The sequence below is a fragment of the Bombus vancouverensis genome, chromosome 2 (genome assembly GCF_051014615.1).
Source record: "Bombus vancouverensis nearcticus chromosome 2, iyBomVanc1_principal, whole genome shotgun sequence".
Classification (NCBI taxonomy): Eukaryota; Metazoa; Arthropoda; class Insecta; order Hymenoptera; family Apidae; genus Bombus; species Bombus vancouverensis.
In genome coordinates, this window is record NC_134912.1 from 17,642,084 (window position 1) to 17,665,433 (window position 23,350).

At 36.5% G+C, this 23,350-nt stretch overlaps 1 protein-coding gene across 9 annotated transcripts in view; it reads right to left on the reverse strand.

Moving 5' to 3' along the window:
* The window catches only part of unc-13, a 375,340-nt gene that overhangs the window by 61,816 nt on the left and 290,174 nt on the right, over positions 1–23,350 (reverse strand). For all 9 annotated transcript variants that reach the window (XR_013061854.1, XR_013061853.1, XM_076627833.1 and 6 more), the window contains 2 exons: positions 13,958–14,035; positions 7,560–7,779 (listed from right to left, as the gene is read on the reverse strand). Coding sequence is in view for 7 of the 9 variants with exons in the window: in XM_076627833.1 (XP_076483948.1) it covers positions 7,560–7,779; positions 13,958–14,035 (298 nt within the window). In the remaining 2 variants the exon portion in view is untranslated. The remainder of the gene's footprint in view (positions 1–7,559; positions 7,780–13,957; positions 14,036–23,350) is intronic.

Genomic DNA, 23,350 nt, shown 5'->3' on the forward strand with positions numbered 1-23,350 from the left:
CGTAAAGCATTGAACAAAATAAAGCATCAAATTATTCGTAAGCTCTGTTTGTTATTAAAAATAGTTTCAGATATATTAGGTCGCCCGAAAAGTCTCTTTCGTTTTATAAGGAAACAATGGATGCACAACATTTTCCGTTTTATATTATTTTATCGAATTACGTGTGATCCATTTTGTTCTATCAAAATAAAGATCACAGCGTTCGACAGATTAGGTTTAATGTTTGTATAAAGATGCATCGTTGTAAAAGACTGGTCTGTAAAAGAAAGACACTTTTCGGACAACTTAACAGTATGTGAGTTGTTTACTTCTTATTGATGCACGATGGTTTCCTTGATTTTTTAAACTGAATTTGTAATATTTCATTCTGTTTCTGAACGTTTGAACACGACTCTATTTTTGCTATGGAATATATTTCAATAATTACGGAGATGATCTTCAAATAATGTTGCGACAGTTTAAATCAATAATTTAATTCATCTCGAATATTAGTACATATTTCTCTATGTTTAAGCAATTAATAGCTCAAATGCGAACACGACAGAAAAGTACGTAGAATTGCAGCTGCGAAATCATTATCAGTTTTCGCAGCTGTATTTTCCATGTGCAAACACGGTGGATATCTATAACAAGTCTTGTAACAGGCGAATCGTATGAATATATTAGATAAAATTTTAATTAAAATTTTTAATTTTCATGCACCATCTCGTCACCCGGTTAATAGCCTAGACCAGGGTCAATTTGAACTTTGACACCATAATTAATTGTCTGATATTTAAATATTCTGCGTGTAAGATGATGAGCCATTTATAGATAAATATAAGTGTTTGATTTTCGAAACTTTTCGAAGTTCATGCAGTTCAAATTCGCCTAAATCTTTGATGAAAATTAATCTGCATAAAGATACATCGACTTGTTTATCTTTTATAATCCTACTGCTATTTTAGGATTTGCGTATCTTAGCTTCACTTTTATTTCAACAAACAAGTAGACTCTATGACATCCTTGGAAAATCTTTATGTTTAATATTGAAACATGTTTAATATTGAATATTGTAAATCGGTAATTTTTTAACGGTAAATATTTTTCTCAAACTTTTTATAAATAGAAAAATGCGTGCTGTGTTGAAAATAAACGAAAAGATACAGCGGAGTTGACCTTAAAATACAAGCGTTCGTTAGTTTCGCGAGTGACGAAACGTTCATTTATTGCAAGTAATACCTACATTTGATTATTTTATCGTCAAAATAATAATATGTTAAACTACTGACTATAAATAACTAAATCAACTAAATAAAACCAAGTTAAACGAATATTTAGAGATATTGAGCAAGTAATATGTAATGATATGTAATCGTATTCTAAGCTTAATATTCTAATAATAATTTAACAACTCTATAATAATATAATACACACGTTTCTGTTCCACTTGTCAACACTTTATCAATTACGAAAAATCATTCTACGCCTATATCAAACGACCAAAAATTTCTCCAACTTCATCGGCAATTCTTCTCTGGTCTCTAACGGAACGAAGATAATTCCGATTCGAAGCGACGTTTGACATTCTAATCAAAATTCCGATACTCGTTAAAGAAACGAGCTTCAATCCCAAAATCTATCGTTTCCTGGGGAAATGGAATCCAATCTTTTCAGTAGCCGCAACATGCACCGCGTTACCTTCCGATCGAAGTTCATGGCGATCGCAATATATTTTGCCCACTGTGTCCGATTGCACGACTTCCAACCACTATTTTCTCGTGTATCCGTGCAACGCGTTTCTCTGTATGGTACGTTTCAATTGAAGCTGGGCAAGTAGCCCAGAGCCCATCCATACCATACTGTTGGTTAAAATCGTTGTCTTTGGTGCTTGAAAACGTGCTGTATGTGGCGAACCAGGTCATTTACGGTAGCACGATTTCCAACGAGCAAAGAGAGAAACATCGATGCACCTGTTACGATCCGATCACAAGCAGCCACGAACCGAGGAAAATTAATACCCCGCAAAAGTAATATTATCGTTGTTTACCGAATATGAATAATGTTCGATGTCGGTATAAAATGCGATGAAACCTTAAAAATATAGTATAAGAATCTGTTGTATCTCTCTGTCAAATCAACTGCAATATAATATTTAATATATTTATCAATCAGATATTTATCATGTCCATTTCTAAATATTTCTCCAAATTTATGAGATTCCTGACCGTCTGGAACAATATCATTTTTGTGATGTTTCGTCAAAATGAAGCTTCATTACATGATAACGAATAGATTAATATACCGATGTATACAGGGTGGTTGGTAACTGGTGGTACAAGCGGAAAGGGGGTAATTCTACGCGAAAAAAGAAGTCGAAAATATAGAATAAAAATTTCTTTTTTTTAATTCTTTTTTTTAAATTTTTCCATCGAGACAACGATCTACAGTGAGATCCGTTATAACGTACCGCACGCGTACCGAGCGAAAATTCAAAGTCGATTTTCTCAAAAACAAAGCCTCAAACGAAAAATTCTTATTCTATATTTTCGACTTCTTTTTTCGCGTAGAATCACCCCCTTTCCGCTTGTACCACCAGTTACCAACCACCCTGTATATGTCGGGTTCTGTGTAACGAATCTTCATTTGGATCAGACATTGTTGTTACGCAATAGAGAAGATATTTACCAGTACAAATATGATTATTACCGAATTTGACAAGCAACCGTGGTAATTAGATACTCGAGATGCATCGACATCTGGTAATCATCTTGCCCGAAGAATAGGGTCTGTGTGTGGCGAGCTACGAGACAGAAACCGTTGGAATGTTTACTATTTCTTTTTAAGGAGAGCTATACAATTACTCTATGCCTCTATTAAGTAAAAACGTTCATCCCATGACTGCGGCTAGGTTTAGCGACTAGTTGTCACTTCGAGCCCAAGCTTATTATCACAAATTTCGGACAATCGTAATCGGGTTAAATCATAAAGACTAAAGTATTGGGGATTTTCTCAAGAATTCCAAAGGGAAGGCCCCGGTGTCCTTTCATCTCCGACATGTATATTGATATTTCTGGCCATAGAAGACAAAAATCTAGTAACCACACTATTTGGTTGATCGAATAAACACTTGCTATGATGCGTATCTTGTTCGAGAAATTTTCTGTAGTTACAAAAATCTCCGACCCCAGCTAATTATTAATTACTAAAGAGATTGTAAGATGGACGAGTGTAAATATGGGAAAATGTACGAGGATAAAATATCCAAAGTAATGTACATATCGTTACATTTAGAAAATAAAGCATGTTTCCATTCGAGTTTTGTTTCATCAGATGTACGAGTAGAAATATGAATTTACATGAACATTTGCAGGATGTATTCTCGTTTCGTTTACATTCAGTGCCCCAAGAGTAACCGCTGACGCTTTTAATATGTACAAATTATGCGAAAAAAGGTCTGAATTAAATGTCGCCGCAGGTCAAAACAAATAATGAAATGTAAGTAATCACGATGACAAAGAAATATTCTATAAAGAGCAGCATATTTTTTCTAGAATATCTCGGTGGTACTGTACGTTATTAATGTATGTATACTAACTATATCGTAGCAGAATAAATCAACAAACAAAGAGGATTTATTTTCGAGGAAGAAGCTGCACGATTATATTCTCATTACATCCATCTGTCTCATCTACTTTACGAAGTTGCGTGTGTGTTTCAGGATTCCGAGTAAACAATTGATTACGCGTTCCAGGCTCGTAATTGATATTCATTGATCTAGTCGCTACTCGACTGCATTCGAACGCATTATTAATTCAACGTCCGACGAACGGATTTAACTGAAATAAAAACTCTTCGTGTACTCGAGATCCGATTGTGCGTGTGTCGATAAATCCCCGTAGCGCGTTCGTCGTATAATCTACCAATGTGAAAAACGGCCAAACTTTTCGCCTGGCGAGAGTTATTAGCGTTTTCATCAACACGCGCCAAAGCGTTGGTCGATTTAATTCTCAACCATCGACGATCGAATGAATAAGCGTCGCGTAACAAACGTCCAGTCATTTTCAACTCTCGATGACTCTCTCATACTTCGCGCGATTAATTTGAAACGCTTTGAAATGTTCCGCTTTGGGAACTATTTTTTACGATTGAACTGCTCTTGCCAGATAGCCGATTAATTCTACTTCGCTAGGTAGGTTCAATCGTAAAGTACTAGATATCGAGTCGAGTGAAATATTTATTTCGTAACTTTGTCGATCCATACAGTATCGCGTTAACACCGCGAATACACAGAGATATGCAGATTACTCGACGCACAGTTTTCCTTATAAATTTGCAAATGAGAAATTTCGCGATTTCCAATTGTGTCAACAGCCAGGGTCAGTGAAAATGCTGATTCACTTATTATATACGCTTCATTTGTATTCCATTTATTATTTGCAACGTTTTATTCGTATAAATAGACCGTGAATGTTTTGGAGAATTCATATTTTCAACGGAGAAATCTAAATAGAAAATTGGTTCAGATATTTTTTAAATATATCGCAACGAGTACTTTACTCTGGGTATTTTGTATATTATTGCATGTTGCGAAGCACACGAGCAATTTAAATGTACACATTTTGGAATATTACATTTCCTATAAATACACACGTAAACGTTCATTGCGTTCTTATAAATATACAGGGTGGTAGGTAACTGGTGGTACAAGCGGAAAGGGGGTGATTCTAGGCGAAAAAAGAAGTCGAAAATATAGAATAGAAATTTTTCGTTCGAGGCTTTGTTTTCGAGAAAATCGACTTTGAATTTTCGCTCGGTACGCGTGTACTTTATCACGTCTCGTTATAACGGATCTCGCTGTAGATCGTTGTCTCGATGGAAAAATTTAAAAAAATTTTTATTCTATATTTTTGACTTCTTCTTTCGCGTAGAATCATCCCCTTTCCACGTTTGTACCACCAGCTACCAACCACCCTGTATATCCTTAAGGATGTTATTAATATTGAATTCTACTTGATTTAGAAATTACAGATATACATAACACGTATAATATAAATAATATAACGTTCACTACTATCCGCGATTTTAGATATCGTTTCGTCACAGCAAACCGAAAATTTCGCGTTGGCTGCAAGATTTATTTTAAAGTTTCTTCCGCTTTCTGCGGCCGCGTTCTACGCGGCAGATATTAGAACTGCTCGTTAATTATATCTCTGCTTCGCTTCTGGTAATTAAATTTGGAGAAATGCGATGTAATTTCATCGCGTCTCAACGTGGTCGCGAGCCAAGTTAATGTCGCGATAGTTTTGTTTCGTATGCAGATCGTGCGACCTCGAGATCGCAAGGGAAGCGAAAATTCACGCAATTGCAATTTATTTTATCGTTTCGCGTTTAATTGGAGTTAATGGCGTTTTGTATTATGCATCGAACAGATTCATTCTATCGATCGTCCAGTATTCGGACAATTCGATAAATAGAATTCGATGGGTGCTTTTAATGAAATTTTTGGACCTATCATAACTCAATTATAGTCCAGAATTAGTAGATCTACGAATATTTGAATATATGTATTATTATATCACGTGTTTTTCATGTTTGAAGACGAGAAAAATGTAAATACAGTTTTGTTGATTTTCCAACTTTTATAACACTCGATGCCTGAAAACAAGTAGTTTATCGTCAAAGGCTTGATAGATACGAAGATATAAGGCTTTGTAGGTAGGTGATAAATCTATAATTAATGTTATTAACATTACACACAAGATAGACATTAAAATACGCGATACAAGATTTTACAAGAAAAGGGTACACGGTTTGAAAAGTTACTCGTGTCAAGAAGTAGATTTTAAAGGCGTCTAAATCTTGATTTCGTACATTTAAATATCAAAAATAAATCCTATTATAGTCTCCTCGCTAACGAAACGTTGGCTTGCGTATTGATAAACCTGTGACTTTAGATACGGTTGAAAATCAGAAACTCAATGAAATATGAATTATTAGGTCGTTCGAAAAGTTTCTTTCGTTTTATAAGGAAATAATACACGCGCAATGTTTTCTCTTTCATATTAGTTTATTGAATTGTGCACGAACATAATAATAGGAATAGAACGAAATGGATCATACCTAATTCAATAAAATAATATAAAACAGAAATTGTTGTTCATCTATCATCACCTTATGAAACGAAAGAAACATTTCGGACAACCTAATATTTCCGAAAATGTTCTACGATAAGTCGTTGTCGTTATATCTATTCCTTTCGTTGTTACCCTAATTTTATTCTTCAATTTTTAGTTGGTTTTAATAAAAATACTTCAGTATTTTCTATTGTAAAAATTGTTCTGCTAATCCGTAAGGATTGGTATTCGATGTTATGAATAAACGTCCTACCTAACTTACCCGTTTTCGATAATTGAATTTGACTGCGTTTCGTTTGAAGCTCAGCAGAAGATCAGAGGTATTCCAGCTCAATTTACTTCAGTATCTTACAAATGCGATTCGCGAAGTGCCAACTATTCTAATTATTCTGACCAATAGAATGCAGCCTAATTTAATTACAATTTGTCAAACCAGCGATTCACATAATTCTAGTCTATATCTTTATTCATATCAGATAAATATATCGAGTTAATATCAAAATTTATTACGTAAAATTTCATGATTTCTTCATAGACGTTTATTTGGTATTTTCTATTGGGGAAATTATTATGTAAATAAAATACCTTCTTAACTTTGTTCCTGAATACAGTTTATATCGTAAAGACCGCAAAGTAATTCCGTTTCCTCGAATTAGCGATTAAATCTTAATCATACGAATCATTGAATAATCTGTGCAGACCGAAGCATGCCTTCTAAAATTCTTCATATTATAATATCGGTTATTTACATTTTATCATATATTTTACATTTACTATTTGTATATTAATAATTTGATATTATAATTGGAAAATGAAAATATATACGACCTAGATGTCCATAATTCCCCTCAAAATTATCATTAAACAAATTGGAAACAATTAATTTTAACTAATTATCAAAACTAACGATTCCGCTGAAATTGCTCAACTTCGTCACTCAATTCCCGATGAAGTTAGTTATGTCGTGACTAATTAGCTAGCAATTAATAACGGAATCATAACACAGTTTACGAACTTCGATCTAACAGCGAATAACACCAAACACGCAGGTATCAAAAACGTCGATAATGCTCTACGAAGATAGCGATATCAAATTGCCGGCAAAATTCAGCAATGCAGAAATAGAGATAATTTTGATAATTGCCTGTTACCAAGTTATAATAATTTCAAATGTCTAATTAGCCCATAAGCGATGGACCCAAAATGGGGTGTATGAAATCCTAGCAACTGCTATTTTAATCCCAAACAATTTGTGAGATTACCGTTGTGAAACGCAATTCGATTAACTGTATAACCTAACGACTATACAGCAATGTGTATAACTCACAATATTATCTTTTGTAAATTTTTATATTCTTCTGTCTATATAGTAAAACGACCAGCATATGTTACATATCAAATCACAGGTTGATTTTAAAGGCAAAATTGACAATGTTTACTTACTTTGCAAGCAGTCGGCGTTTAGCAGGTCCTTGCACTTTTCGTGGCACTTGACACCGCATTCGGTACACCGCACCCCCTGTCGTGCGATACCCCAGAGGAGACCCTCGCACTCGTAGCAATAGGTCGGCGATGTGGCCGTCCAGGTGACGAATTTGTGCGGCGTCGTCGAAGAGATCGGGTAGATCATCGCTTGCAGCGTTTTCTTGTACACGTGCATCTTCTGCGGATGCAGCAGTGTTGCACAATCAAGTTAGAAATCAGCGTATCGAAGGTTCGTGGCAAGGGGTGTATTGGACAGTCTGTATTTGCAGGGATCATTCCAACGACTCCGACTCTGCTACTCGTTAACCGAATCGATAGTTCCTTCTGAGGTAACGAGGAACGTTTAACGTTTATTAAACTGTTTGGGCGAACATTTTTACGAGATACGAACAAGCTTTTATTATTCTTTTCTTTCAACATTGGTATCGAATCAAACACAGTTAGCTCCTACTTGGAAAAAGATGTTTGTAGAATTTTAATCATTTTTGTAAAAGTTATAGAAGTTTAATATGGAAGATTTATATGGACGTTACGATTATTTTTTTGTTGGAATTGTCTTCCTTGGAAATTTTCTTTCTCAAAAAAATGGTAGCAAATATAAGTCTTTTTCCGAAAAGTTCTATTGGTTTCATAAACATATATTTACTGCCATAAAAGTTCTAATATTCTAATATTCTCTATCTCTCTGAAAACACTATGTAATTTGTAAATATACAGGACTATTTACGAAACACTACACCAAACCAATCAAACGCACAGAAAAAAGTATACTTTTCGCAGATTGCAAACCGAGGTTATTCTCATCTATTTGTTCATCTAATAGCTATTCATCTAATCGTTCCTCGTTCCTTCGTGAAAGCCAAACCAACCGATTGTTCCGCTCGTTTGCAGTTCAAATTCTGGAGAAGCTTGAGGAATTCGTAACTATTCTATTCGTTCGAGCAGAGAGTCAAAGTGTTAGCATTCGCGTGTGACCAATCAACGAAGAGCGCAGACACGGTTACAAAACGATCGAAGAATCCAATCTTTCTTGCTTCTTCGTTCTGGAAATCACGAAACTGAAGAAGAGTCTCCAACGATCTCTACAAACTTCGAACCTTTCTGCAACCATTTGAAACCGTGTTTGTCTTCCTCTACTACCTCAATCATCCTATTGTTCCTATCGTTCCTATCGTCAACTCACCTCATGAAACTCTTGCTTTAGTCTCATGCAAGATCAAAGGTACTCACTTTCTATATGTGTACATGTCACGCTGTCATTCATACAAACGACACGCTAGCGCTCGTACATAATTACGCGCACAATCATAACGTGCCAGAGGGAGTTGGTGCCTGGCGAGACCTAATTACATACGCAATCCTGTGTACACAGATTAAACAAAGGACAGAGGCTGGAATCCCTGAAGGTTGCGGTGGTTGGGCTGTTTAATCAGGTATACGAGATTCGCAAGGATTTCCATTCAATATACAATGCCTGCTTATGCACGCTATCGCCGGTATAGTCCTTCCGAATCTCCTCTCTAACCAGGGGGCTAACGTTGCGTGGCGCAAGCCATTGATTGGGTTGGTTACTCTTTAAACTGTTGCACGCGTGTGTCTGCGCTTGCCAACCGCTTACGCTGCCTGTGCAGATCACGTATCTGTATTTATACGTGTACCTATGTACGTATACCGTACACACATACACGGTAGGAATACGAAGAGAAGAGAAATAAGTTTGATTTACTTTTTCGAAATTTGTAAGGTTGTTTGCTCGTTCATTGAGATTTTTAGAATCGAATATTTTTTACGCGTTAAAATTAAAAATCTAACCGATCCTATTGCGAAGGTTGCTTGATCCGAGGAGCGAGAATATGCAAAACACGTATGTACATTCGCTTACGAAAGTTGATATGGCATAGTGCATTTACATTGGTAAATTCTATTGGTTTTAAAGTTATGAAATTTATGTACACTGTTTTCAAAGTCTTCGTGCAGTTTCTCCTATATATTATTTTATCAATAGTAATATTAACAGCATATGGTATTTACAAGACGAACAAAGACGAAGCACCTTCACTTGAAAAGTACATAGAAAATTGTCTGAAAAAATTAAATATCTCCCGATTCTGCTCTTGTTTCCAACAAACTTTTACCAATACAAACATCATCAACAGCTACCATACTTAACACTCGAGACTCGCGTAATTCTCTTCTCCTCAAAGATCTTTTCCTTCGTTCGTGCCATTTTCAATTTCAAATCAAGACGAGTCATCGAATGAAGGATGGAAGCTCTGACACTGGTAAAACATCGTGTTACAAAGAACGTGTGCTACATCATCAAAGAGCAAAAAAAAAACTGAGTCTAGATTTTGTACTTTTCAATCTATTTTCATATTTGACGTACACAGGTAGCGCATTGGTTGGTGAAATCGGCGCAGTCGAGTTTATAAGTGGACGCTACAAGGAATCTCGGGTTACTGTATCTATTTCTTTCGTGTCTCCGGAAGTAAACAGGCGCGAGGTGTCGTCGATTTGCGAGACCCCTTCGTCCCCGTTCTCCTCTTCTTCGATTTTTATCTTTCTCTCGTATCGACACTTGGAGAGGACCTCCTGTCGGATGATCGACGAATGGAACATTATTGGGACATTTTCCTTCAGAGAAAAACAATACTTTTCCTATCGATTCGATGAAGTATTCCTTGCACCGATTTGCTCGGCTTTTTTCAACAGCCTCGAAGACTTCGAGAGAAAGAGCGACAGATTGAAAAAGAGAAAGAGAGGGTGAGCACGTTTTCTAGATGTTGTACTATTGGAACGCTCTGCAAGGGATGTAAAAGCATCGATCCGCTAAAAAGCACTATAAGGGTAACGTCGTGAGTTCAGGATGTTCCCCACTTTTCTATGTTCAATTTTTGCTTCGGATGGCAGACAATGTCGAACAGTTTTGAGCTTTCCACGCTCGTGTAAAATCTCGTGTCAAAACACGATAAGACACCTGCGGAATTTTCACGTAAACACTTACGTCGTTTGAATTTTAATGTTGAATTTATAGCAGCGCACGTTGATAATTGTAATATGCAATGCTTCTATGTCGAGCGAATGCTTTCATAAAAGCTTGAAGTTGGAATTATGATCGACATATTATATCGCATACTCTAAATATAAATGTCCCGTTTTTTAGAACGAAATACCATAAAAATGGCAAGCTTTGATCTTACGAATTATTAAAAATTTTCATTACAGAAACATAGAGTCTCACAATTTGCCATTGCGATTATTTCTAATGTAAAATCTGCCTTTAGGAAATATCTTGAGCTTTTGTATATTTAATGAAGCTTATATAAATAGCACATAAAGAGCTGTATAAATTCGCAGAGAAATTTCAGGCCGTTTCTCTGGCCAAGATTCGTTAACAGTAGGACATTGTTGAGAAATTGACAGCCGTGAGATTTCCACGCCGTTATGTCTTACGTTTTCCCACTAAACGTAGACTAGTCGATTCTGTTTGGCAATGTGACGAACACGGGGAACATCCGACACCCATGAACAGGGATCGGAGTATCCTAGCTCTATCCTAATTATACTCGGTTTACATGACCATTGTAGCATCTCATATCCGCGAGTAACCTACACGTGACCCATATACATACATACATCGCGATTGTACCGCACGTTTCGATCGCTACTGGCGCTCACGTTTGGCAATGCTCGCGACGAGTGTGTACAAATACAAATTATTATGCAGATATGCGTATTTGAAACGTTCACCCTAGCCGCTAAAGAGAGAAAGAGAAAGAAAGGAAGAAAGAAAGAAAAGAAGAAAGAAAGAAAGAAAGAAAGAAAGAAAGTGAGTGAGAGAGAGAGAGAGAGAGAGAGAGCACGACTCGTCTAGGTTTGCTACGAACGTTGCTTTCCTCAGTATCACAGAACATGTTTTTCCAAAGAAATAGAAAGAGACAGAACAGAGAGATAGAAATAGAGAAGATGAAGAAGAAGAAAAAGAAGCAAGGCAAAGAAAGAGACAGTGATAGAAGAAAGAGAAAGAATGAAAGAAAAAGAGACAGACAGGTTGGGTCACACTTACGTGAAAGAAAATAGCGCGGAAATGAGGATAAAATGCAGCACAGTTCATGTGAAAAGAAAACAAATTATCAGAGGTTATAGTTCAGCTGCACGGGCGAGCCATCGCTGGATAACGCTCGTGGATGTATTTATGTATTTATCTTGATTATCTTAAATTTTACAATGACGCGTATCTTACTATCTAATATATCATTCTAACTAAACGTAATAGTGAATTTTTCGCGTTTTATCATCCCTGTGGAAACGCTGGATGTTTCCAATCGTCGCGCAGAATGAAATTGCCGCGCCTTGACGCCACGTCAATATGGCACGACTTTGAGCGAGCTGGATCCTTGGTTAATGCCAACTTGATCGCGTCGACGTCGGCGCTTCCCTCAACGCGAACCTTTCTTTTAAAATATCGTCGTCCGATAAAACGTCTCGCGATCTGCTACTTTTTTTTCCTTTATCTTTTTCCTACTTTTTTCTTCCTACAATCGTTCGTCGAGATTGAAATGTCATTCTGCTTGAAATTAGTTTCTTGCTGTGACGTAGCTCGTTTAAACGATCGGACGTTTGATTATTTTTTAGGCTGATGAAAATACGAAGGTGTTCCTTTTTTTTACAGTAGATTGTAAAACCAACAGTAAAAGTAAATTTTTGCTCAAGTCATCGCTTCCAAGGACTTTGATACTTGTATCGATAAATTTAATCAACCGAATAACACGTGTCTCTAATGAATCCTCTGTAAAAATTTTGTCTCTATTACTATGTTAACTTTACTCGTTATCTGTATCAAAATGATCGATAAAACAACGCGGCGACGACAAGAAATGCCTCTTGAAAGTTTCATTGTCTTAAGTAACCAATTTTTCGTATCTTCAGTAGCCTGAAAAATAGCAAAATTTGGACAGATTGATTCTTAATGCGTGGAAAATATCACTGTTGTTTAGTTGAGGTTGCAGAAAAAATACTTGTCTTCTGGTGAACTTAAATCCAATATTAGCCAAGTTTGAGATGGCGGACACGAATCTCGTATACGTGTACGGTAAATATAGTTTGCTTTCAAGGCGTACGAATTACGATCACTTTGAAAATTTCCTTTCGAAATGAAGAAACTTGCCTGTTAGCGATAGGAATTTCAAAATAACTTGCAAGATTCGCGTGTTTCGGAAATTTCGTACTTCGTTGCAAACTTCATAAAATACTTGATCTGACATATAGATCTTGAGAATTTTGGAATTTCTCAATTTCCAATATCGAACTAAATAAAGAGAAATGCAAACAAAATTTCATCGATAATTTGACTTTTTAATTCGTCCTTGTCCTCGATATCATTAACTATCTCTTCCTAATCTTTCGAGATATGTAATTTTCCTCGAAGCTTTTTAATTCTAACGTAAGCTCAATTTCACTTTACCTGAGAACCCATTATTCATTAATTTATTTATCTGCAAGAAAATATACTCTGCCACCATCGCAAACATTTCCAACAACCTCTACAATCTCCTCAGACTTTAAGAAACAATCTGCACGTTTAAACAGACCGTACTCTGCACTTATTCGATATCTTCGCGGTATCTGGTCGTCACGACCTTCGATAAAACATCGCGGTTGTCTATCTTTCTCACGCGATCTTCCAATCAATGCTGATGGAACCTCGATGTTTTACGACACTTGGTGAAATCGAGACGGTCGTGTTTCATCGCGTTCCGCACAGCTATCTCACGAACATCCATGCGAAAATTGACTATCAAGATTCCTCTAACGAGCTTCGTTCGCGGATATTAAAATTCTCGACCGGAGGAAACGTCTCTTTAATTTCAATTCACTTCCTCATCTCTTGACGTTTTCGCGCGGAAAACGCTCTTCACCCTCGTTCTAACACAGATCTAAACATCCCAGGAACGCGAAACGTCGATTCTTTGGATTTTCTATCTCGATCGCGATACTAATCGATGTTTCATCCCGATAATAGCTTTTCTTTACGTGTACCGCGGTGAAAAACGTTCGATTATGGTGTTGTCATATTAATATTCCTACATTCGATCTTAAAATTTTGAACATTAAATTCATTGAAAAATTTGACGTTTCATTTTAAACGTTCGATTTAAATATCAAATAAGGTTCTCGTTGTCTTTAATTTTGCCGGTAAATTGGTTGAAGAGGGCGCGCGATCGTTTTTCACGCGAGCAATGAGAAATTATCCGTCGCTGTATAGCGATTGCAGATTGTTGACGAATCGTTAAATAGGCAACGCGAAAGATGACGATGATGCCTGAAAGGAGAGTGGTTAAAGGACGAATTCTTACCAGCTCCTCGTCGTTTAACGTGGCTCTGGGCACCGCCGACGTCAGACCCGCCGCGTTCCTCTTGGTCGCCGCCATTGTCTGAGAAAAGATAGAAATTAATGTTCATCTGATTTGAGAACAATATCTTCCGGTTTTTTTCTTTTCTATTGTGTAGACAGAGATAAAGAACAGGAAGAGGGTAATTGAATGGTGAAATATGACGAAGTGGAAAGAAGATAACGAAAAGAACTATGAGAACGAACGAGAAGAGAAATCGGTGAAAAACTGAATAAATCGAAGACTCGCAAAATGTACGAATCATCGGAAAGACAGAAAAATTTTACAACGATAGTATTACAAAAATATATATATATATATATCAGTTTTATTACGAATGGATTTTATTCGGAAACAATTGCGAAGTTATTGAAAAAAGAGAAGGTAACGACAAATTGACGAAATAAATGATGGAAACGTGACGCTGAAAATTACATTTTAACATAGATCATTCGGTTGATATTCAAAAACGTAGAACATAAATTTCACGCGTTGAGAAATGTCGCGTATAAGAAACTGCGATTTCGAGTAAAGAAAAAGATTTATGAAGGATGTATCATGCCAAATATATTTGTGACATTTGCGTTGTTATTTACAAATGTTATTTACAGTCACGATAAGATGTGTTTTATTTACATTGGCTTATTTCGAAGCCGTGCTCCGAGCATTTTATCGTGGCCAGAGAACAAACTTCTTGATCCTTTATCTAACAATATTACATTACATTAAGAATAAGCATTATTGCTCAAAGGTATGGTCCGTTTGGAAAATTAATAAAGCAAGACAAAGACATTTCAAGTATAACAAGATCAAATATAAAGAAGAACGATATGAAAAGATTCGCTATACCGGAACAAACCAGCTGATTCTAAAATTGATTCATAAAAACGTTCGATACGCTCTAATTAAAAATAATAAATATTTATGCAATTGAAAGAGCTAATATTTAACGTTCGCTATATTTGCAAAACAAACTTGATACATCGGCACAAATATTTGTAACAGGATCGAGAAGCTCTCTGTTTGAAAACGAATTTGTAATCGTTATTAAAAAAAAAAAAAAAAAAGAAAGAAATACGAAAAGAGAAAAAAGAGACACGTATTATCGTTCGTAAAAGACACAGAGAAAAAGTAGCTGAATGAAATCGGTGCTAGAAATGAAATACCAAAACCGAGATAAAGAAAAGTATCTAAAATTAACGAAACAAAGATGGAGGAAGTGAAAGGAAGTAAGAAAGGGCAAGATCAAACAATGCAGAGAAAAGAAAAAAAATAAAAAAAAAAGAAAAAAAACATAATGAGATGTAATGGAATAAAATAAACGACGAATGAAAAGACGAATATAATATGTAAGAAGATAATAAAACAAAAGTGAATAAAATAGAGCAATGAAAAGAGATATAAATGAGTGTAGGGGTGATAGTGAGAGGCAGAGCGAGATAGAGCTGGTGAATCTCTACGGAGAGAATCTAATCCAATTAGTTTATGACGTCTGGTTGGTGTGGCGCGTGGTAGGATTTGCGGTTGGCTAGATTTCAATTAAGATATTGTCCACGGGGCCCCGTGCTCATTGCATGCGCTACTGTCTTGTCTCCGTGGATAGACGACTAATACGGAGCGTCTAATTTCGCGCGTCACCTACATTCGCTGTCGACTCTATTGGCTTTTCTACTCTCTCAAAAGCGTGTTCGTGGTGTGTATATATATATATATATTTACAAGCGTTCACGCACGGTGCACCGTGGCTTCGTCTACGTTTTCACCTTTCTTCGTACGTGTACGTACTACACACATGACGAATTGTACACGTTCGATGGAAATTATGTGCGTTCGCCACAATCCTCTTATCGTATACAGGATCTCCTTACTTCGACTAGCATATTTCTCCAAATATTTGCAGTATTGCACATATTTGTCTATTTGGACATATCCTTTGCAATTGTCCATTCCATGTACTTTTTCCTACCTTTCTTTTCTTTTTTCTTTACATTTTACAGGATGTACGACAAACCGTCCTTTGCTGTCCCTTTCTCGCTTTTTAAACCAAAAGACACATCGTTTGGAAGAAAGTGAAAATCAGAGAGAAAGGAAGAGCAGGAGGAATGACACGTAGGTTAGTTTATCTGCTAACGTAATCGCGATACGGCCTTCAGAACGTCAAATCTAGAGTTACTCGTCTAACTATGCTATACAAACGTGTCGTATTCTGTACCTACTAACTATCGTATATTTCGTCTACTCGTTCATGCGCATCATCGTGATCAACATTCTTACGCATGCGGGTACACTCAGAAGATTGAAGTACCAAATAAGATCACGATCGAATGCCTGTAATACATCTCGAATGACTAAATCCTTCCACTTTGTCTTCGCATTATTTCTTCTTGACGCGATAACGATACTGAATCAAAGGAATAAAAAAGAAATCATGGAAACATCGTAGCTGTAAAACTTGGAAGCATTACGAAAATTGGAAAAATTTAGTCTTCCGAGTGTGATCACAGTCAGGGATCGATTCAAGTAACGCGACAGCAGAACAGATCGGAATACGGAGGCGACAATTAGCAAAAATGTGGCGAACGATCAAAAAGTGGTCGCGAGCAACATTTCCTTTCAAGTACAGGAAGCACGTTGGTCGCTTCCCTCAATTACCGGCATATCTCGTTTTTCGTACAGCAACGAGATGGTTGGGTGAACGTCGCGTCAGTCCCCGGATAATTATATCGTGACACGCGAGACCAGCTCGCAAGCTCGTAACGTTACTTAAAAAAGAAAAAAAAAAGAAAAATCCTTCGGTTATATATAGAAAATCCCTGGGTAGTGGCGAGTTACGAAGTAATTAAACTGGTTATCGCGCCAGAAGGGCGGAGATCGCGCGTTGGAAACGTTGCTCGCGCTATTGCGATGTACGGAAGATGAAATAATCAGTGGAATCACGGAACCGAAAGAGTAAACAAAGCGAGATAATCGAAAAGCGTGAGACATAGAAAGCACACGCGCGCGCGTGCATATCGAAGCGAGTGCGAGCAAGCGGAAAAGAAAAATTCTGCGAAAATGAAAAGAAAGTGAAAAATAAAGAAAAAGAAGAAAGAAAGAAAGAAAGAAAGAAAGAAAGAAGTAGAATAATACTTATCCATAGAAGCTGAAGCATGCGCTACATACGGCGAAAACAAGCCTTTTTATTTAAACTTCGTTAAGGAGGCATTTAATTAGTACCTTCAAGACCTGGAGGTAGAGTTTTTGAGATTTTTTGAGAGGTTTTTTTCAGTGAGTGGTTTTGTTTTTTTCAGGTGTTCAGGTGGATACAACAACGGGCGCCACAGAGAACAAACAAAGAAAAATGGCATTATATGCCGGTTAGTAAGTGTTATCAGTTGCAGCTTTTTTGGTTTGATTTCTTTTTTTTTTTTTTTTCTTTCTAGTGTCTCATACATTACGGATAACAGATACATTTAGAGATTAGAGACACGGGAGGCATGAAACGGCGCGTCGATCATTCAACAAGACAGGTAATAATCTTCCAAACTTAAGCACCTAATGGATAATCGAATCTTCATATTATTCTTTATCCTACTTTCATTTTTCATAGAAGAATCTACAATATCGAACTTTATGTTACAAACGTAATCGAATTCCAAATTCAATTGCTTTGCTTCAGAATATTATTCCTTCTCGTTGAACGCGAGAACCTAAAATTGCTGGATCGAAGTGGCGCAGTTGCATATTCCATTCCAATAACCCCTTAATGCTCCCTTCAGTGTATTCAATATAATTATACCGTGAATTGCGTTTAAACAACAACAACAACGCGAACGTCAAACTGCGCCAAAACAAGCGAGGCCCTCTGTACGCCGTCGAGATCCCGCAAACTTTCGTAGGTTCTCCATCGATCGCCTGGGGCTCTCGTTTCCGGTTCAACTAGATGGGACAATGCACTTCTTGGACGCGGGGTTCCAAGGAGCAAGGTCACGGTACACAACAATCAAGAGAAAAAAATTGTTGACATCGAACATACATAGGGGTCACAGACAGACGGGTCGAGATTTCTAAAGGGGTTTGAAGATTCGAGGCGATTCGAGGAGCCGTGCTGCACGATCGTCGAAAGCATCGAAAGACGTCCATCGTGGAAATTATTTTCGTGCTCCTCGAATCCCGCTCGTCGCTGGCAATATACGTAATTTCAGAGAAGTCTGTCCGTATCGATTGCACTAGACTTCACACAGAACACATACGCAATGGGTCGAGCGAAAATCGATGCTCTTCATTAGCGGGATTTTGTTCGAGGCCACGCGAAGATCGAATATCGAGAAGTCACGGTTCGAGCTGTTGGAATCTTTCTTTCAAGCGTTGGAAATTGATCTACGCTGCATGTGCTTCATCGATGATTTCGTGATAAATACCAATGTTGAAGTTTTCCTTGAAGTTCTTTATTCGTGCAAAGTAGACCCAAAGGAAATGCCGAATGTTAAAAGTTGGATAAATGTTAGTTTCCTGAATTTGAATATAATTGAAGTATAATCGAAGTACGACGTAATTGTATTTCTCTTTGACGCCGGAGTTTTATTAAAGCTAAATCGTCGTATACCATGAAACGCGTTAAAGTAGCGCTGTTCATAATTTATACTCCGCGCAGTTTTATTTTTCTTTGAATGGATCGTTACCTGTGGTTGCTAATGTGTAAAACGTTATTGACACGCGATACATATAGTTTTTGCGCTAAAGTAAAGAAAATAAAATAATTGAGATTTCGAAAATCGAAAGCTATCCTGGATGGCACTGGTTTAATGTTTTACTTGATGTGTATCGAGTTACATTGAAAGGTTCGATTTGCACACTCGCGTGAAGTAGCGAGGGTGTAAAAAGGGGCGAGTGAAGTAAACCGAGATGCAGGATGTGATCATTTAACAGACACAAGGGTTTTAGGTAATATCAGTAAGCTACTTTTAACGTAATCTTTCTTTTCTCTACTAGCTTTTCTCTTTACTCGTTATATTTACTTTTGTTCTCATCTATATGTATGTATTTGTAAGCGTAAATGTAAAATTTTTTAGAAAATGGATGGATATTATCCTGGTTTCTCACGAATGTAAAATATTGTCTCGGTTTTTTTTTTTTTTACTCGAGATATAAGGGTTAAATATTAATATTATCCGTGACGCATAAGTACGTGGAGCACGCAACTGCATGGTTCGCATAATCAATTATGGATGGTGCATAACTTTTCTCAAAGACATCTTTTTTTAGAAACTTTAAGACTCGCTACTTTAATCGTATCTTCACGCTTTAAAAGAAATTTCCACTAAACGGAGAATACATTTGTTTCTTTTCTAAATTAAAAAATAAGAACTTCCCATTTTTTAGAACATAGCAATGTTTCAGTAAAATTATGATGCTAAAAGTGCTTCCATGTTTTTGACCAACTACGTCCGCGATTAAGAGGCTTTGATTACATGGTTTCACGAGTATAAGCTAAAATTGTATGAAAGTTTCTAATTTTAAAGTCTCAATGGGTTACTAATTCCAAGAACAGGCATTTTGCAAGCACTTCAAGGTTCTCGTGATAACGCCAAGAAATGCTTCGCTTGAAAGGTTTACACCCTTAAACCATGCAATTACTTCTCATCAGAATTTTTCACTATTACGAACATAGACGACTCTAAACACGCCCTTTTCAGCGTTCGATTTTGAATAAGATAATCGCGCGATGCATTCATCGTTTATCCAATGAATTTCTTCTATTTTACATTCAGACTTAGATAGAATTTCAACGTTCTTCCATCGGCGTTATCTTTTATCCTTAGAACTGCATGTTCGTGCTTTCATCCATTCCATTGCAACGGCCTGAATGACGATATCAATCATATCATTAAAATATAAAAGATATGGTATTACAAAGTATAAGTTTAACTAGTTTTCCGAAGAGTTAAAATTTCGTTGCCTCTTAAACAAAATTATTTACGACACGTTGACACGAACACCATATTTAGGATGTTATGAATTCCGTATTATTTTCGAACGATTATTATTGTATAATATTTCCAATATTACTGCGCATAAATAAATAAGCATTTGGTTGTCATTACAAGTCAATACGAAACGTAATCGCAATTATTTCTAATTTAACATTTAAATCTCATTATTTTGTCAACATCTCGTCGCGCGATTCAATATCAATATCACATCAAGTATCATTATTTCATTTACCATTACTCATTACCATTCTTCTATTGGATATCGTAATTAACAAATTTCATCAAACCCCTTATTCTCCTTTCATCCTTTCAAAACACGTATATTCGTAATAACGAAAATTCATATGAAATATCAGCAAATAAAACAATAACCTCAAACACGTTGCAACGGAATATCGAAAGCTGGCCTAAAGTCGCGAAGGATTAAATGTCACCGAGTTGAATACCTTTTATCCCTATGTGATTATTCAAAAAGCCAGATTATTCAGAAAGCCATATATACGAGAAAAGTAAATAACGTTGTAACGAGCCTTTTCCCCTTACATTTTGTTTATAATTTTCAACACGATCGGACCGCATTGCTTTTAAGAGTTTCCGTTTAAAGTCGACGTACGAACACGCGAGCTGCGGAAGTCGCAAGGGCGAGCGTGACGCAAGCGAGCATAGCTTTCGAGCTTTTCGAAACACGACGCGTCTTTTCGAGTACGCAGATAATTACTACAGACGTAGAATTTCGTTCGAGCTTTCCACGCTCGGCTTTCCTTGCGATTAACATGTTTTTTTAGGCCATTGCGACGGTATTCTAGCCCTTGAGAAATTTCCACTTTTCTTTGCGTTAAGTATGCAACATGAACCACGTAAGTAGAAAATGCAACGATATCGAGGTTATAGCGATTCTTGAACGAGTTGCTTGGAAAGTTTCTGTGAAACTTTTCAATATAGAAACGAACGAAGACTTTTCTGTAGTCGTTTTTATATGTCAATTATTTTTGTATTCGTGAGAAACAAGGTCAAGAATATCGTAAAATAAATTTCTATCGTATGTACACAAGTTTGACATTTAGCTTCTTGACGAAGAATCTTTTATCGCTTTATTTGAATGGCACTTCACTTACGGCGAATAAAAAGGAAATACGTTCGGCTATATATGTGGTTTTTAGTTTTAGATTGATTTCATAGAGAACTTTTCATCAGACTAATTTAAAAGCTTTCGGTTTATTTATGTTTTTTTGCCGAACAATTCTTTTCCAGATCGTTTGGCAACTTTTTCTTTTTCCACGTCTATCGAATTGTATCTACGTGGTTTTGGTTCGCAGCGTTCGGAAATTCTTTCACGCGAAACAGATAAAAATTGGTATGTGGATTTTGTTTCTAACTGTTCTTATAGCCACAGCATCGGAAATTGTTTTAATCGAGCGTTTTGATCGAAAACGTTAACAGTTAAGTTTTTAAACGACACAGTTAAAAACGATTCTAAACGAAAGAAAAGAAAAAAGAACAACACGGTGAACGAAAAACTACCGTAACTCTTTTACGGAATTCTATCGTCGAGAAACATATGTAGAGCAAATGCTTGACCATCGAAAACGTTTACCGCTGACAGCGATACCTTTCGTTGGAAAAAGTCATCTAAATCGCGTACTTTGGAATTTGCTCGGTCACTTTAATTTCTGCCGCATTTGTTACCTGTGTTTCCGCAATGTCGGTCGAATTGAATCACGTGGCACACAAGACGAAACATAATTTGTGGTACAATTGGAAGAAAAATAGTATTTCTTACATGTGAGTGGAATATGAAATTTCATTTTCGAGAGATTTCAATACTGAAAATTGATTAAATGGGATTGAAGATATTAAAAGATTGCAGGAAATTATATTTCTTAGTAATTTTGTTTACAGATCATGATTATATGATATTCAAAGAAGCCTATATACTACAAATTATTCAGCGAACTGTATTGTAGTATTTGCTAGACACATCGACGTTAATATTGATAAGTAACGATTCCTTTATTACATAACAAAAAGATAAGTCAGATAATATGTAATAAATTATCGAGTTTCACAAATATAGAGATAAAATCTCGTATCAAAAACTTTACATTTACACCTTCAACTTTACTTCAACGTATACTCTACCATCTATAAATCGTAATACATTTATTCCCTGAAAATTATTTTATTAATTAGAACTATTAATTGCATGTTTTGCAAGCAGAATTATATTATACTCCTTTTTGAAGATTTTTTTCGAGTCTATACTTAAAATTAACACATGTATATACGTATGTATGTTTCACTCTTCCATTTGCACTACAAATACGTACATCACGTGCCATCTTATGTATTCCTGTTTGAAATCGTGTAAATTACAAACTAATAAAATTCGATTCAGAAACTGCTTATTTAAAAAAGAAGAGAAAATCGCGTTCATTCGATACGTCCTAAAAAAAGAACAAATCGTTCATTTTCACACGAATGTAGCATGAAAATATAAATGTTGTAGCATGAAACAATGCCTGAAAGGTCTACGACGTCCATTCAATTTCCTTAAACGCTCCTTGGAATTTTCGCTCGACCCGTTAAGAACGTAGGGTTAGTCAAAGGAGGACGGTAGTTGTAAAACGAATCACAAGTCCGGTGATACGCGAGTGTTTGCAGCCGCGTTTTTGTTGCTTCTTCGTTGCGGCCGTCATATTGTTTCGCTAGAAGCTCTCCACGCGACGATACGGCCGTGAAATGGCGACGCAAATCGTAAAAGAGGTCACACGTTGATGAAAAACGAAAACGAAAAACGCTTACGCGATGACTTCGTCTTCGTGATAAACGCGCGTTTTACGAACGCGTACCTTTTAACGACCAACACGATTCACGGACAAGTTGTTCGAGTCGTAATGACGATGGTAATCTTGGAAATGATACCCTGCGCGACGGATTTATCGCGCTGTAAAAAAAGCCGGACCGCGCAGATTTATCGGTGGAAACCGTGGCGCCAATGTAGACGTTTGACTTGGAATAATGGCAGCATTTCGGAAATATAGCTGAAACGAATAGAACGACACAAAAGATCTTCTCGCGAGGTAAGTTCCTTGGTCAGTCTAAATGGTAGTCGTTCATCGTCTTCTTGAAAATGTTAAATCACAGATAAAAATAGCGCGGACAAATGGATTTGTCAAATGAAGCGATTTAACCGAACATACCGAGCTGGTTTTTTCTTCGTTGACTTTGAGGAAACGTACTTTTGCTCAAATTTGATATCTTGAAATATTTGATATAAAAGTATATTCGACCTGCGTGTAGAAAAATATTACAACGTCAGATGACGAGTCTCGGTATCTGTACAGGAGAAAATGATTTGAGAAATTTGTACAAGTTTAGAGTAAAG